Here is a 17,465-nt window from a genome sequence, read left to right as displayed (position 1 = left end):
TTATTGAAATGAGTGGAGTGGAGATGATGTTTCCTATAGTGAGGGAAATCTAGGACTGGAGGGCACCGTCTCAGGATAGAGGGCCGTCCCTTTAGAACAGAGACGGGGAGGAGTTTGTGATCAACCTGTGGAATTTGTTGCCACAGGTGGCTGTGGAGGACAAGTATATTTAAAGTGTAGTTTGATAGGTTCTGGATGTCAAAGGCAGGAAAATGGGGCTGAGAGGGGTAATAAATCAGTCATGTTGAAATGGTGGAGCAGGCTCGCTGGGTCGAATGATCAAATTCTGTTCCCACCAGGGGCGATTGATAAGTTCGTGGCCTAAGGTAGGAGGAGTCAATTTTAGAAGACCTGGCACATTTATTTTTCAACATAGTCCCCTCCTACATGTACACACTTAGTCCAGCGGTTGAGGAGCATACAGATCCCTTCTTTGTAGAAGTTGGCATCTTGGACCTCCAGCAAGTAGCCCACAGCAGGGGTGATTGATAAGTTTGTGGCCTAAAGTAGAAGGAGACGAGGAGAAACTTCAAACTTTCTGCATTTTCACTCAAAGAGTTGAACTGCAATGTGCATGTAAGGAGAGCTGTATAACACATCTCCTTCTACATTAGGCCACAAACTTATCAATTTCCCCTGCTGTGGACCACCTGGAGGTCCAAGACACTCTCGTCATGTGCAGTTCAACTCTTTGAGTGAAATTGCAGAAAGTTTGAAGTTTCTCCTCACCTCCTTCTACTTTAGGCCTCGAATTTATCAATCACCCCTGCTGTGGACCACTTCTACAAAGAAGGGATCCGTATGCTCCATGACCGCTGGACTAAGTGTGTACATGTAAGAGAAGACTATATTGAAAAATAAATGTGCTAAGGTTTTCTAAAATCAACTCCTTCTACCCCAGGCCACGGACTTATCAATCACCCCCGTATGTCTTATGTGCATGGAGGTGGGACCAGCCCCCCCCCCACCCCCCAGCCCTTGATGTAAATAAACAGGACAGCAAGCACGAGGGACAAGCAATTCCGGAACTCAGCTGGAGTAGTGGGATACTGGGGAGCTAACAGCCTGCAAAGTGGGATCTGAGGATACAGCCAAATCGTAGAGAAAATTTACAAGGATGCTGAGGATCCTTGTTTAGTTAGGGTGCTTAAGACTTTTGTAGCAATTTTAACAGCACTGTAATGCTGTCGGAAAAATAAAATCATGACTTAGGTGAGCGATGCTGATGAATAACAACAGAAAATCTACAGATGTTGGAAATCCAGGCAACACACGCAGAGTGCTGGAGTAACTCAGCAGGTCAGGCAGCATCTATGGAAATACCACCTGGCCTGCTGAGTTCCTCCAGCAGTTTGTTTGTGTGTGTGGGTGAAAGAGATACCGGACTGGAGAAGGGGAAGCCTGATAGGTGGGGATAGAAGGCCACGGAAGAAAGGGGTGGGGGGGAGGAGCACTAGAGCGAAGCGATGGGCGGGCAAGGAGATAAAGTGAGAGAAGGAAAGGGGGATGGGGAATGGTGAAGGGAGGGGGCATTATCGGAAGTTTGAGAAGTTGATGTTCATGCCATCAGGTTGGAGGCTACCCGGACGGAATATAAAATGTTGTGTTCCTCCAGCCTGAGTGTGGTCTCATCCCCACAGAAGAGGAGATCATGGATTGACATATTGGAATGGGAATGGGAGGTGGAATTAAAATTGTTGGCCACTGGAGACCCTGCTTCTTCTGAGAGATGAAGTGTAGGTGCTCGGCAAAGCGGTCTCCCAATCTACGTCGGGTCTCACCGATGTAGAGGAGGCCACACCAGGAGCACTGGACACAGTACACAACCCCAGCAGGCTCACAGGTGAAGTGTCGCCTCACCTGGAAGGACTGTTTTGGGCCCTGAAGGGCAGTGAGGGAGGAGGTGTAGCACTCATTTGCTTGCAAGGATAAGTGTCAGGAGGGAGATCAGAGGAGAGGGATGAATGGACAAGGGAGTCACGTAGGGAGTGATGATAAACCTGATTCTGATATGGGTCTCTATTTTGGACTGAGTGTGGGAAGGGGGCAGGGAGAGGGGAATCATGGTTGGGAAAGGGGAAGGGAGAGGGAAGGTAGTGAGAAGCACTGGAGAGACATTCTGTAATGATCAATAAACCGATTGTTTGGAATCAAATAACCTTCTCTGATGTCCTTTGATATTTCTGGGCCCCCCAAGAGTCCTGTGCAAAACGTTTTTCCCTTCAGGGTGGGTGAGACTAGAACTAGAGGTTACAGTTTAGGGCAAAAGGTGAATTATTTAAGGGGACCATGAGGAGGATCTTCATACAGAGGGTGGCGAGAGTGTGGAATGAGCTGCTAGTGGAAGAGGTGGATATGGGTTCAATTTCAACATGTAAGAGAAGTTTGGATAGGTAAATGGATGGGAGGGGTATGGCCAGTTGTGGGTCCATGGGACTTGGTAGAATAAAAGTCCGGCAGCCCAGCTGGACTGAAGGGTCTGTTCTCTGCTGTAGTGTTCTATGACTCTGACCTAAAGCTCACAGAACACTTGACGACTGAGATGAGGATTTCTTTAAGCAGAAGGTGTCAAATTTGGGGAATTCATTGCCACAGAAAGTTGTGGAGGCCAAGTCAATGAGGGCAGAAGGTCTTGATTTTAAGGAGGGGTTAAGCATTTCGGAAAGAATGGCGCTCGGAAAAAATCAGTTATGGGCAGACTTGATGGGCTGGATGAACTTCTGCTGTTATACCTTATGGTTTAATACAACACAAACAGGCCCTTCAGCCCTCTAAATCCCCCCTCCCCTTTGAGCAGGCTTGAGCCCCTGACTGCCTCCCCTCTGGCATTTGCTCTCAGGAGACGTTTGATAAACCACGCGTTTGTTGGCAGCTTGCCAAGATGAAAGAAAATTCAATTGCGTTCTCTCAGGGAGGGACCTGCTTGGGGAACGTCAGTAATTTCACAAACACTTCTCAAAGCCCTCGGTGCGGACGACGCAAAGTACTGTTCCTTCCATAATCCCAATCTCAACAAGCATGCACGCACAATTTCCCAGGACACACTGTCCCGCACCTCACCAAGCTGATTGCTGCTTCTGTTCCAGCGTTAACCGTATTCTCCCAGTCGCTAGGACCTGTGAAAGCCACAGAGACCGCAGGTGCTGGGAATATGGACTGGGAAACAGAATGTTGGGAATACCCAGTAGGTCAGGCAGCCTCTGTGGATAGAGAAACAGCGTTGCTGAGCTCTGATGAAAGGCCCTTGGGCAGAAACATAGATTCCCCCCTTGTACTCCCTAACCTGCCGAGTATTCCCAAGCCTCTGATTCCATTTAGCATGATTAGAACATAGGACATTCCAGTACAGTACAGGCCCTTTGGCCCAGGATGCTGTGCTGACCCTTTAAACTACTCCAAAATCAATCTAACCCTTCCTACACAGTCCACCTAAGAGCTTTTTAAATGTCCCTAATGTATCTGCCTCTACTACCACCCCTGACAGGATGTTCCACACACTCACCATTCTCTGTGTATAAACCACCTCTGACATCCCCCCTATACTTCTCTCCAATCACCTTAAAATCATGACCCCTTGTTTTAGCCATTTCTGCCCCGGGAGGAAAAAAAATCTTTGGCTGTTCACTCAAACTACCTTATACACCTGTACGAGTCAGCTCTCATTCTCCTTTGCTCCAAAGAGAAAAGCCTTAGCTCTCTCTGCCTATCTTCAAAAGACACGCTCTCTAATCCAGGCAGCATCCTCACAAATCTCTTCTGCACCCTCTCGAAAGCTTCCACATCCTTCCTATAATGAGGCAACCAGAACTGAATATAATACTCCAAGTGGGGTCTAACTGGGAATTACCCCTAGTTAGGGATGCAACATTACCTCATGGCTCAAACTCAGTTCCACAACAAATGAAGGCCAATACATCATATGCAACCTTATAAACCTATCAACTCACACAGCTCCTGAGGGATCTATGGACGTGGGCTCCAAAAGCCCTCTGTTTCTCCACACTGCTAATTCCATATTCTGCCTTCAAATTCGACCTTCCAAAGTGAATCACTTCACATTTTTCCGGGTTGAACTTCATCTGTCTCTTCTCAGTCTAGCACTGCATATCCTGTCAATGTCTCAGTGTAACCCACGACAACATTCTGCACCATCCACCCCACCAACCCTTGTGTCATCTATAATTTGACATTTTATTGTGTTAATCCCTTAACTTTTCAGTCTTTTACTTACGTACAGAAGAGATAATGTCCTCAGCCACCCTCTTATCTTCCCCATTACCCCAGCATTCCATCACTTGAGGGCAATTATCCTCAATTCTTCACTCAGGGGTGGTGCAATTGTGAAATGAGCTGCCAGTGGATGAGGGTTCAACTTCAACATTGAAGAAAAATTTGGATACAAGACTGTAAGATATCAGAGCAGAATTAGGCCATTTGGCCCATCGAGTCAGTTCCACCATTCCATCATGGCTGACCCAATTTTCCTCTCAGCCCCAGTCTCCTGACTTCTCCCCATATCACTCCACGCTCTGACCAATCAAGAATCTATCAACCTCTGCCTTAAATATACATAAAGACTTGGCCTTCACAGCTGTGGCAAAGAATTCCACAGACTCACCACTCTCTGGCTAAAGAAATTCCTCTTCATCTCCATTCTAAAAAGACACCCTTCTATTCTGAGGCTGTGTTCTCTTGTCTTAGACTCTTCCATCATATGAAACATCCTCTCTGCATCCACTCTATCAGGTCCTTTCACCATTCGATAGGTTTCAATGAGGTCACCCCTCACTCTTCAGAATTCCAGTGAATCCAGGCCCAGAACCATCAAATGCTCTTCATATGACAGGCCTTCAATCCTGGAATAATTTTCATGAACCTTTGAATCCCTTCCAGTTTCAGCACATTCTTTCTAAGATAAAGGGCCCAAAACTGCTCACAATACTCCAAGTGAGGCCTCACCAGTGCTTTATGAAGTCTCAACATTACATCCTTGCTTTTATATTCTAGTCCTCTTAAGATGAATGCTAACATTGCATTTGCTGCCTCACCACAGACTCCACCTGCAAATTAACCTTTAGGGAATCCTGCAGAAGGACTCCCAAGTCCCTTTGCACCTCAGTGTTTTGTATTTTCTCTCCATTTAGAAACAGTGAACCTTTTCACTTCTTCTACCCAAGTGCATGACCATATATTTCCCAACACTGTATTCAATCTGCCATTTCCTTGGTCATTTTCTTAATCTATCCAAGCCCTTCTGTAACTTCTCTACTTCCTCAAAACTACCTGCCCCTCCACCTATCTTCATATCGTTTGCACTAAAGCCATCAATTCCATCAACCAAATCACTGACGTATAATATAAAAAGCATTGGTCCCAACATGGACCCCTGTGGAACACCGCTACTTACCAGCAGCCAACCAGAAAAAGGCCCACTTTGCCTGCCAAAGAGCCACTGTTTTCTCCATGCTAGAATCTTCCCTGTAAAACCATGGGCTCATAGCTAATTCCAACAGATTTGTCGGCCCAGTTTTTCCAGAGGAAACCATGCAGACTATGGCCTATTTTATTATGTGCCTCCCGAGTACCCTAAGACTCCAAACATCTTCCCAACCATTGAGGTCAGACTAACTAGCCTATCTTCTGCCTCTCTATTCTTTTACCATTCTAGAATCTAGTGATTCCTGAAAGATCATTACTAATGCCTCTAGTCTCTTCAGCCTCCTCTTTCAGAACCCCAGGTGTACACCATCTGGTCCAGGTGACTTATCTACCTTCAGGCCTTTGTCTCTCCAAGAATCTTCTCTCTAGTAATGATAACTTCACACACTTCATGACCCCTGACATTTGGAACTTCGACCATACTGCTTGCGTCTTTCACAGTGAAGACAGATGCAAAACACCTATTCAGTTTATCCAAAATTTCCTTGTCCCCCATTATTATCTCTCCAGCATCGTTTTCCAGCAGTCCAATACCCATTCTCACCTTTCTTTTACACTTTATGCATCTGAAGAAACTTTTGGAGTCCTGTAATATTATTGCCTAGTTTACTTTCATATTCCATCTTTACCTTCTTAATGATTTTTTTTAAGTTGCCTTCTGTCGGTTTTTAAAGTTTCCCAATCCTCTAACTTCCCACTAACTTTTGCTCTATCATACGCCCCTCTTTGGCTTTAACTCTCTTGTTAGCCGCTGTTGTGTCATCTTGCCTTTAGAATACTTCTTCCTCTCTGGGATGTATGTAACCTGTACGTTCCGAATAGCTTCCAGAAATTCCAGCCACTGCAGCTCCATCATCTCTGCCAGTATTCTTTACCAATCAATTCTGGCCAACTCATCTCTCATGCCTCTATAGTTCTCATTACTCCACTGTAATAGAGATACATCTAACTTTAGTTTCTCCTCAAATTTCAGAGTGAATTCAATCATTTTCCCCTCAGGGTTCTTTTACCTTAAGCTCTCTAATCAATTCTGGTTCTTTGTACAACGCCCAATCCAAAACAGCTGATCTCCGAGCGGGATCAATCACAAGCTGCTCTAAAATGTCATCTCATAGGCACTCTAGGAATTCTCCCTTCTGGAATTCCCATCTACCTGCAAATTGAAGTTCCTCATGACTATTGTAACATTGCCCTTTTGGCATGTATTTTCTATCTCCTGTTGTGATTTTTAGGCCATATCCTTACTACTGTTTGGGGGTCTGTATACAACTCTCATCAGGGTAATTTTACCCTTGCAGTTCCTTAGCTCTATCCACATTGATTCAACACCGTCCAACCCCCCTATGTCACTCCTAATTATTTGATTTCAAGTTTTACTAACAGAGCCACCCCACCCCCTCTACTCTCCTGCCTGTCCTTTTGACATTAAGCTCCAAGCTATAATCTTTTCAGCCAGATTCAGTGATGCCTACATCATACCTGCCAATCTGCAACCATGCTACAAGTTCATCTACCTTATTTCATATACTGCACACATTCAAATACAACACCTTCGGTTCTGTATTCACCCTATTTGGTTTCGTCCTCCTTTACGTTATATGGTTGGCACAACATTGTGGGCCGAAGGGCCTGTAATGCGTTGTGGATTTTCTATGTTTTTATGTTGCAACTCATCCTTTTGACTTATCAACAGCCTCCCCTCACTACACATCACCTGTTAGTAAACCAGCTACCTCATCTTCAACATTCTCATCCACCTTTCCTAGGATACTTCTTGCATTGAAGTAGAGGCAGCCCAGGACACTAGTCACACCAGGCTTAACCTTTTGATTCCTAACTCTGTCTGAGGTCTTACTAACATCCGCCTCCACAACCTCTCCACTAACTGTTCTGGCACTCTGGTTCCCATCCCCCTGCAACTCTAGTTTAAACCCACCTTGCAGCATTAACAAACTTGCCTGCTAGGAGATTAATCCCCATCCAGTTCAGGTGCAAACCATTTCATCTGTAAAGGTCCCACCTTCCCTGGAAGAGAGCCCAATGATCCAAAAATCTTATGCCCTCCCTCCGACACCAACTCCTTAGCCACAGATTAACTGACTTCATTAGCACGTGCCATGGGTAGTAATCCTGAGATTACACCCCTGGAGGTCCTGCCCTTTAATTTAGCACCCAACTCCCTGAACTCCATTTGCAGAACCTAATCACCCATCCTACCCATTTCATTGGTACCTACATGGACCATGACTTCTGGCTGTTTGCCCTGCCACTTCAGAATGCTGAGGACTCAATCTGAGATAACCTGGACTCTAGCACCTGGGAGGCAACATACCATCCAGGAATCTTGTTCTCGCCCACAGAACCCGTCCGTTCCCCTAACGAATTCCCAATCACCACAGCGTGAAACTTCTCCCCACTTTCCTTCTAAGTCACAGAGGCAGACTAAGTGCCAGAAACTGGACCTCTGTCATGTCAACTCATTCCCCCTCCCCCCAAAGAATATCCGGAGTGATATACCTGTTGCTGAGGGGTACTCTGCACTGGCTCCTTAACCCCTTTCCACTTCCAGTCACCCAGTCTTCTGTGTCCTTTACCTTGGGTGTAACCACCTCTCTGTATGCCCTATCTGTCACCCCCTCAGCCTCCTGAGTGATCCAGAGTTCATCTAGTTCCAGCTCCAACTCCTTGACATGGAGTGTTAGAAGCTGCAGTTGGATGCACTTCTCACAGCTGTGGTTGTCAGGGACACTGGGGGTTTCCGTCTTCCCTCATCCCGCAAAAAGAGTATTCCACTATCTTGCCAGGCATCTCTACTGTCCTAGCTGAGCAGATATAAAGGGAAGGAGAATTAAAAAATCTTAACCTAGAGCTTTTCTTTGCTTTCTCTGAAGCCTCAAGATTACCACCCTGACTCTGTCTACTCAGGGTGCTATGCTACGCTTGCTCCTCCCTGCCTTCCTCTGATTTGCTCTTGCTGACTGCTGGCTGCTTAGAGGCCCTTTTCGCTCTGTAAAACCCCCTTTCTGCTGTTTAAAGCCTCTTCTCGCTGCAGCGACCTGCTGTTGGCTTTTCTACTCGGGCAGTGGACCATAGTGAAACCCCCTCCTCTCCAAAACTTCCAAACATACATGGAGGGGTTATGCTCTAGTAGGGGTTGAAGGGACTAGGCAGAATAATGTTTGGTATAGACTAGATGGGTCAATTTCTTTGCTGTGGCAGTCTCGGACTCCTGAACTCCTACGTTCTAGAGTTTACACGGAGAAACGTGCAAGGTTCATGCACAGACACCACTGGTGGCAGGGATCAAAACTGGGTCTCTGTTTCATGAATGTGGTGAAGCAGGGTCCCTGAGTTGGGGTAGGATGGCTGGTGAAGCCACCGTATAGAGACTGTCTGTGTTGTGGTTGGGTCCCTTGCTCACAACCACAAGACACAGGAGCAGTGTTGGCACATTTGACCCAATGAGTCTGCTCCGCTATTTAATCATGGCTGATTTATTATCCCTCTCAACCCTTGTCCGAGTCTACCCTCAATCCTCAACCCCGTGACAGAACTAGTGGGAACCCTCATTTTCCTTCCCAGTGTTGGGCAGGAGATTTCCACCAATGATACCAGCCTGTGCCACTGGGATAGGGCAGTTGTGTGCAGAAGCATCCAAGTACACAGGACATGAAATCTTTTTTTTTTAAACACATCTCTAAACTTTTATTTCTAGCGGGACCCTGAAATAGACAAAAAAAAAGGCATAAAAGGAAAAAAAAAATAGTTATAACAAATTACTTACACTTGGAATATTAATTACAATGTTTTAAGAAAGTCTGTCAGGAGGAGCAAGGGAAGAGGTAGGGGCTTTGGCCGGGAGGGGAATGAGGGATCCTGAATCCAGGAGAGGAGGGGCTGAAACGGGGGATGAATCCACAGCTTCTCTACAGCCCTGCCATGGGCTTCCCGCTCCACCCCAACTACCGCCCATTTGGCGGTCCTTTGCCACAGTCCTGCTTGGTGTAGGCAAGTGCGCCTTTAAGGGAGGATGGGGGTGGGGGAGAACGTAGGCGAGCTGGTCAAGGCGGAACTAACACTACCCCTTGTGTTTGCGTGTGTGTGTGTGTGTGTGTGTGTGTGTGTGTGCGTGTGCGTGCATGCATGCTGGCCCCAAAACCAGCCATCATGAAGAATGTACAATGTGCAGCCGACACTATATACACAAGACGGACTGCGCGAGTGCTTTACAAACAGAGGCATCTTTTTTTAAAAAAAACCTTTTTAAATAAAAAGAGAGGTCTTGCAAAGAGAGAAATGGGTTCCTGTCCTAATCACAGTGGGTGCACCTGGGAACCTCTTGGCTGTTGAACAGTACCAGTATGCACTCTAAACCCTGAAGGGGGGTGGGGGCAGGAGTGTGTGGATGGTGGGGTGGGGTGGAGAGAGAAATACGGGGGGTGGGGGGCTGCAACAAGCACTCACGGACTTCACAAACACCCCGAGGCTCTCTGCAAGGAATTAAATATTTGGGCACACGCTCCTGTCTGGGACGGCGAACGTCAGGGGAAATAAAATAGTCCGTCGCCGCGGCAGCCACGACTTTCTCCCTCTCTTCCACGCTCGTGGAAATAGGACCTCCGGGGGGATGGGGGGGGGGGGGTTCTGAATGGCCTAATCCTCCTGCTGGCTCCCCCCACCCTCCCTCTCGTACACACACGCGCACACACACACACACAGACACACAGGGCCAGACGAGGGAAGCTTGCCAGGCAAATCCTCTTTGAAACAGTTAAAGTCATTTGGGGTGGAAGCAAGCCGCAGCAACCCCCCCCCCCTTCATGTTCCTCTTTGCCCTGGATGGTGGGGTTGGGAGGGGGGGTGGGGGGTGGGGAAAACAAAGGAGAGATGTCGCCTGAGAGTCCTTGTGCTCCAATCTCTCTGCTTCCAGCCACACAATCGACCTCCTCGTGCCCATCCATCAGCGGAATCTGCTTGCGGTCAGCGTCCTCGCCACCGCCGTTCCCCCACCCCTCCCCACTCCACCCCCACCCTCCCCGAATCCCTGTCCCAGAAAAAAAAAATGCTCCTGATGGGCGGGGCCAAAGAGCCCTGGTCCAACTCGAGTTCATAGTCTCTTGGGCAGCCTCCGATCATAAATGCTGAAACGAGAGAGAGAGAAAACGTACTCAGTGCAGAACTGAAGGGGCAGTGCCTCATACACGGGATGCAGGGGGCAGGCCGCTGTACAGATTCAGGTTATTCAGCCCATCATGGACATGCCCACAAACACTAATGTCAGTTTCTGGCAGCATTAGTACATTCTCCTGTACTTGTCCAAGTGTCTGTCTAAATGCCTCTAAAGCAAAGCCATTTTATGTTATTCCTGTACCTCCTCTGGTAGTGCCTTCCAGATATCACCCTCTCTGTTGCCCTTCACGCCCCTGGTGCCTTAGAACAGCAGTGAAAACCCTCCGTCTCTGGTGGGGTTCATGGCTTCATTCGTTATGTCCGCAGTTTACGATTTCACCCACTCTTGGTGAAAAATACTCACCCCCTCAAGTCAGATCCCTTCTACCCTCTCACCTTAAACCCTTGCCCTCGAGCTCCAGACTTTCCCACCCTGCAAAAAATACACCATCTATCATATCCATGTCCCCTAGTAACTTCATCTAGGGACCCCTATCACCCAGGACGTGCCCACGTCTCATTGCTACACTCAGGGAGGAGATACAGGAGCTTGAATTAGTGGTTCAGGAACAGCTTCTTTCCCTCTGTTGACTGATTTCTGAACAGACATTGACTCTATGGACAGTACCTCACTTCTTTTCAGCCTCTCTTTTTGCGCTACTAATTTAATTTATTTATTTTAAGTTGCGATATATCGTGAAACAGGCTGAGCTGTGCCACCCAGCATTTCCCTGATTTAATCCAGGCCTAATCGCAGGACAATTTACAATAACCAATTAACCTAAAACCGGTACATCTTTGGACTGTGGGAGGAAACCCACGCGGTCACGGGGAGAACGTACAAACTCCTTACAGACAGCGGCGGGAATTGAACCTGTATTGCCTGTACTGTAAAATGTTGTGCTAACCACCATGCTACCGTCCCACAACATATTGCAATATACTGCTGCTGCAAGACAACAAATTTCACAGCATATTAAACCTGATTCTGGTTCAGATTTTACCAAACCTCCACAAAATCGGCCCTCAGCCTCCTGAGGCTAGCAACTCAGTGTAGTGCCCAGCTGAAGGGTTTACGGCACCAGCGGTCGGGGGTCAATTCCCGCCTCTGCTTGTGAAGAGTTTGGACATTCTCCCCATGAGCACATGGGCTTCCCCCGAGTTCCAAAGGCGTACTGGTTAGTACGACGTGTTGGCGCCAGAAGCACGGTGAGCTGCCCCCTGCACATCATTGGGATGGTTGACGCAAACAACTCATTTCGCTGTAAATTGGCATAAGACACAGAGGCAGAATCAGGCCATTCAACCCATGAAATCTGTTCTGCATTTCCATCATGGCTCATTTATCTCCCCTCTCAACTCCTGTTTTCTCCCTGTTTGATACTATTACTAACCAAGAACTTATCAACCTCCTCTTTAAATATACCCAATGACTTGGCCTCTATCGCCATATATGGCAATGAATTCCACAGATTCACCACCCTCTGGCTAAACAAATTCCTTCTCATCTCTGTCTAAAAGGATCTCCTTGTATTCTGAGGCTGTGCTCTCTAGTCCTAGACTCCCCCACTACAGGAAATATCCTCCCCATCCAGTCTTTAAACATTCAATAGGTTTCAATGAGTTTGGCAAGGATTGAGCTGATGCTTGCCTGATTTAAGGGGCCAGACTGGAAACATTAAATCAAGGCAGAGAGTGAGGAATGACTTGCTGTTTGGCCAATTTAAACACTGGGCCACATTGAAAATGTCAGGGTGTCAGGTATAGAGGTGAGGGACGGCCTGGTGTTCAGGGCGTTGCTCAGTGAGGTTTGTCTCTGTGCTGAACTGAGGCTGTAGTCGCAGCTCTGGACTCACCTTCGTGAACATCAGTGCTGAATGTTATTTGCTTACTTTTTATTGTTTGCACAGATTGTTCTTTGTTCTTTCTTTTGGGTGTTTGACTGTCTTTTTTTAATGGGTTTCTTTGTTTTGCGGCTGCCTGTAAGGAGACGAATCTCAAGGTTGTATAATGTATGCATACTTTGATGATAAATGTACTGTGAACTTTCTCACTGTTATCAGACTCTTGAACAGACCTCTTGTTTGATAAGATGGAGTCTTGAACCTCAATCTGTCCTATCATCTTGCACCTTATCATATATATATATATCTGCACCATAACAGTGACACTTTATTCTGCATCATTATTGTTTTACCATGTTCTTCTTCAATTCACACTGTAAAATCTGATCTGAATGAACAAAGTTCACAGTACATTTATTATCGAAGTCTGTATACATTACACAACCTTGAAATTTGTCTCCTTACATGCAGCCACAAAGCAAAGCAAACTCAGAAGAACCCTTTTAAAAACAGACTGTCAAATACCCAAAAAAAGATGGAAGGGGGAAGAGGGGAAGAGGGGAAGGGGGAAGAGGAGAAGAGGGTGGGAAAGATAGGATGGGGAAGGGGGGAAGAGAATGGGGAGTGAGAATGGGGTGATGGGGGAGAGAAAGGGGTGAGGGAACAGGGTGGGGGGAGAATGGGGTGGGGGGAGAGAACGGGGTGGGGGGGAGAGAACGGGGTGGGGGGGAGAGAACGGGGTGGGGGGGAGAGAACAAATTGTGCAAACAACAGAAGTAAGAAAACTGCTTCAGAATTAAGTTTTAAGAAAGACACAAAGCCAGGTATCAGTGCAGCCGGAGCAGAGCACGGCCTCAGTTTAGCGTGGAACAGAGTAAATGTCGTGGAACAGTGAACAGAATGGGCCTCGCCTCCCATCCGGACATCCTGACCTTTTCAATCTGGCCCAGCGCTTAAATTGCCCAGATGTCGAGTCGTTCCTCGCTTTTGGACCAGTATGCAGGACAAACTTTTCACTGCATCTTAGTACACGTGATGATAAGCAGGCAAATGGGACCAACTCAGATGGGCAGCATGGAAGAAATGGGCCGAAGGGTCTGTTTCTGTGCTGTGTGACCTTGACTTTGGCTCTAAGAGAGGGCAAGAAGCAGCAGCCACAAGACTCACCTCCACTCCGTTGTGTGTGACAGGGCTTGGTGATGTCCCAAAGTCGCCTCCCTGGGGCTCTGCCCCGCCCTCCCCTCGTGCCGTATCTGCCTTGGGCCGTTTCTGCTCGGCTGGCTCCGCTTCCTCGGGCCCCAGCGGCGGGAGGGCGTCGCCCTTCTCCGGTTTCCTTTTGCGTCGCTTCTCCGGCGAGTCCTTCCCCCGCAGCTTGGCCAGCTTGCTCTCGAGTTTCTGGGAGGGGCAAGTGGAGGGGTGGAGGGCAATAAGGAGAGAAGAACACGACAGCTCAGAAAAATGCCAACTCCAGTGCCAAACCCAGCACCCTCCGCACAGCAGGATCCCACTCTGGACTGTTTATAGAGTGGGGGGAAAGGGGCAGGGGTCAGGAAACCCAGTCCAACAGTTTGATGAGACCAAAGTCTCTGCCTCTCTCCCAGCTCCAGAGATCCAAGATCAATCCTGATCTTGTCTGGCACTTTGTTTGTTTGTATGTGTGAGTGCATTCCTGTATGCCTGTCTCTGTGTCTATGTGCATTCCTGTATGACTCTTTGTCTGTGTATTCCTGATGACTGTGTGTGCGCGTGCGCGCGCATTCCTGTAATCCGGTCTCTCTGTGTATGACTCTGTGTGTGTATTCCTAATGACCGTGTCTGCATTCTTGTATGCCTGCCTGTCTCTGTGTGTGTTTTTTCAAACTGTGCCAGGTCACTGTAGATGTTTATGGTGGCACTGGACAGATTGAGGAACTGATGGGGAACTGGTACAGGAGAAGGGCCAGCCTGTGGTAAAAGCAGAAGCCTCCGGGCCATCACTCTTCGGCCCAGCACAGAGGGCTGATGGACCTACGAACAAGATAAAATGGTGCAGATTGTGGCCCTGCATCACGGCTTTCACATCAGCTGTACCAACAGTGAGGTGGGGGAAAGGATGGGGAGATCTGGCGTCTAATGGAAGGCAGAGTCTGGTACGGACCAGATCCCAGAACAAGAGAACCAGTTCATCATGCGTTGAGCCGGACAAGCATTCCCTCAAGATTCCTTACCATTGAAGTGCTGGTCTGGAATCCAAAACACAGGAATGAAAAGGTATGAGGAGAATTTGACAGCTCTGGACCTGTACTCACTACAGTTTAGAAGAATGGGGGGCGGGGGTGTGGAATCTCATTGAAACCTATTGAATATGGAAAGAACTAGATAGGATCAACGTGGAGAGAAATTTCTTTAGCCAGAGGGTGGTGAATCTGTGGAATTCATTGCCACAGACAGCTGTGGAGGCCAAGTCATTGGGTATATTTAAAATGGAGGTTGACAGGTCGTTGATTAGACAAGGTGTCAAAGATTATGGGGAGAATGGGGTCCAGGGGGATAATAAATCAGCCATGATCAAATGCCAGAACAGACTGAATGGGCTGAAGGGCCAAATTCTGCTGTATCTTATACTTCTCTAAATTCCTGGGAATATATCCCAGGATTGCGGGGTTCCCTCTACAGAACAAACTGTTGGATCCCAGGAGTGAACAGGAAACCCTCACAGCAATTGCTGCCAACCTCAGAAACTGGTGCCAGTCTCATAGACCCGCACAAAAGTTTGTGACTCAGAACAGCTCATGGGACTGCAGGGACAGTTTGTGTTACAGCATGATCAGTTATTCTTAATAAGGCATTAAGGTCTGGGCTCAATAAATCTTCATTCTCCTGTCAAAACGCATCAGTGTTGTTTAGTGACAGGTTGTGGGCTGGTCACAGTGTTACTGTTTGCTGTTCGCAGTGTGCAGGGAGCTTCACTCTGACCCTGGGTGTGTGCAATGGGAAGATGCAGAGGGAGTTTCACTCTGTCTGACCCAGGAGTGTGTGATGGGTCGGTGTAGAGGGAGATTCACTCTGGTCTGGCCCCAGGAGCTCGAGATGGGAAGGTGTGGAGGGAGCTTGCTGAATCAACCACAGGCATTCCAACAGTAACAGAAGCTGGACCCACACTGCATGGACACAGTTGCTCAGAAACTAACCTGCAGCAGAGACTGGATCTGTTCACGGGGAGGGGAGCGTACAGAGTGGAGCACCCTCCAGATATTGTGGCTTTCATCCAGCGTCACTTCCAGCAGGTCCCCGTCAACCATCAGCTCCTCCAACTGTTGCTGGACCATCTCCGATAGCTCGACTGCTGGGCTGTTGGGCCGCAGCTCCTCCGTACCTGTACACGTCCGGCGGGAGGACGGAGAGGACAACACTGAAACACAGGGTAAAAGGAGTTTGTATCCAAGTCTGTAACCAACTCCCGGTGTTCTGTTATTCTTTATACAAACCCCCGAACTTCCATATTAGATCCCAGTCTGTAACCCATTCCCAGAAATTTGTTATTCTACATTTAAACCCTTCAAACCTCCGGTTTAGACCTCAGCCTGTAACCCACTACTGGGGATACCTAGAAAATAGGTGCAGGAGTAGGCCATTCAGCCCTTCGAACCTGCACCGCCATTCAGTACGATCATGGCTGATCATCCAACTCGGAACCCTGTACCTGCCTTCTCTCCATACCCCCTGATCCCCGTAGCCACAAGGGCCATATCTAACTCCCTCTTAAATATAGCCAATGAACTGGCCTCAACTGTTTCCTGTGGCAGAGAATTCCACAGATTCACCATTCTCTGTGTGAAGAAGTTTTTCCTAATCTCGGTCCTAAAAGGCTTCCCCTTTATCTTCAAACTGTGACCCCTCGTTCTGGACTTCCCCAACATCGGGAACAATCTTCCTGCATCTAGCCTGTCCAATCCCTTTAGGATTTTATACGTTCCAATAAGATCCCCCCTCAATCTTCTAAATTCCAACAAGTATAAGCCTAGTTGATCCAGTCTTTCATCATATGAAAGTCCTGCCATCCCAGGAATCAATCTGGTGAACCTTCTTTGTACTCCCTCTATGGCAAGATGGGATCTGATATTCTCTATATAAACCCCCCCTGAACCCTTGGACTAGATGCCAGCCTGTAAACCACTTCCAGGGATCTGGTATTCTATAATAAACCCCCAAAGCCCTGGATTAGATCCCAGCCTGTAACCCACTTCCAGGGAACCCTATATATAAATTCCTGAACATCTGGATTAGATCCCAGCCTGTATCATGGTCTGAACCATTATTTTTGAGAAATGGCTGCAGTAGTGGGATGTGAGGTACCCTGGTCCAGAGCACAGCACTTTAAGCAATGTTTTATCCTTGCCAACAAAATCGTCATAAACCCATAAGACACAGGAGCAGAATTAGGCCATTCAGCCCATCGAGTCTGCTCCGCCATTCGATCATGACTGCTCAGTCAACGTTCAGTCACTGTCAAGGCTGATTTGTATTTCTGCGTAGGCTCTACGCTGTAGCCTACGCCATTGTGAGCATTTATACTTGTGCATTGGTGTGTCTACGTTGCTCTGCAATTCACCACCAAAATGCTAGTTGGTGGTGGGGTTTCTATGTCACTGCATTGAGTTTCTTCGTGTTGAATATTCTTCTTTATGTACTTCAATCAATGGCGAATGAAATTGAGCGCATCATGTTGGAGTTGGAGCTAATAAATGTTGAACAAGAGTTACTTTTATTGAAATTACTGCAACGCAGAAAAGAGAAGACGTCGGAGGAGATGGTGTGTACAACCATTGAAAGGATTGAGGCAGAAGGAGAGTGAATTTTCTGTGTTTGGCCACTGAGAGACATGGACGAGGAAATGCATTTCAAATATTTTCGGATGTCGGCAGGTAGATTTGACGATTTGATGAGAAGAAGCAATCGGAAATGCGGTGCTACCAGGCGGATCAATCACAGTTGTTGCCACCTGCGTCGCCGTGACACGTAGTTACATTTTTG

At 47.5% G+C, this 17,465-nt stretch overlaps 1 protein-coding gene across 2 annotated transcripts in view; it reads right to left on the bottom strand.

Annotated features, from left to right (window-relative positions):
- Nucleotides 1–9,100: 9,100 nt before the first annotated feature.
- The window catches only part of kdm5c (lysine demethylase 5C), a 135,601-nt gene continuing 127,236 nt past the window's right edge, over nt 9,101–17,465 (bottom strand). Inside the window, exons 25-27 of one of the 2 annotated variants that reach the window (XM_072246617.1) lie at nt 15,623–15,843; nt 13,620–13,847; nt 9,101–10,580 (exon numbers count right to left, since the gene is read on the bottom strand). In XM_072246617.1, coding sequence (XP_072102718.1) covers nt 10,572–10,580; nt 13,620–13,847; nt 15,623–15,843 — 458 coding nt within the window. In that variant the 3' untranslated portion in view covers nt 9,101–10,571. The remainder of the gene's footprint in view (nt 10,581–13,619; nt 13,848–15,622; nt 15,844–17,465) is intronic. The other variant, XM_072246618.1, reaches the window with a different exon arrangement.

The sequence above is a fragment of the Mobula birostris genome, chromosome 29, assembly GCF_030028105.1.
Source record: "Mobula birostris isolate sMobBir1 chromosome 29, sMobBir1.hap1, whole genome shotgun sequence".
NCBI classification, from domain to species: Eukaryota; Metazoa; Chordata; class Chondrichthyes; order Myliobatiformes; family Myliobatidae; genus Mobula; species Mobula birostris.
The sequence above is the reverse complement of the archived record's forward strand: the minus strand, read 5'-3'. Positions and strand labels throughout refer to the sequence as shown.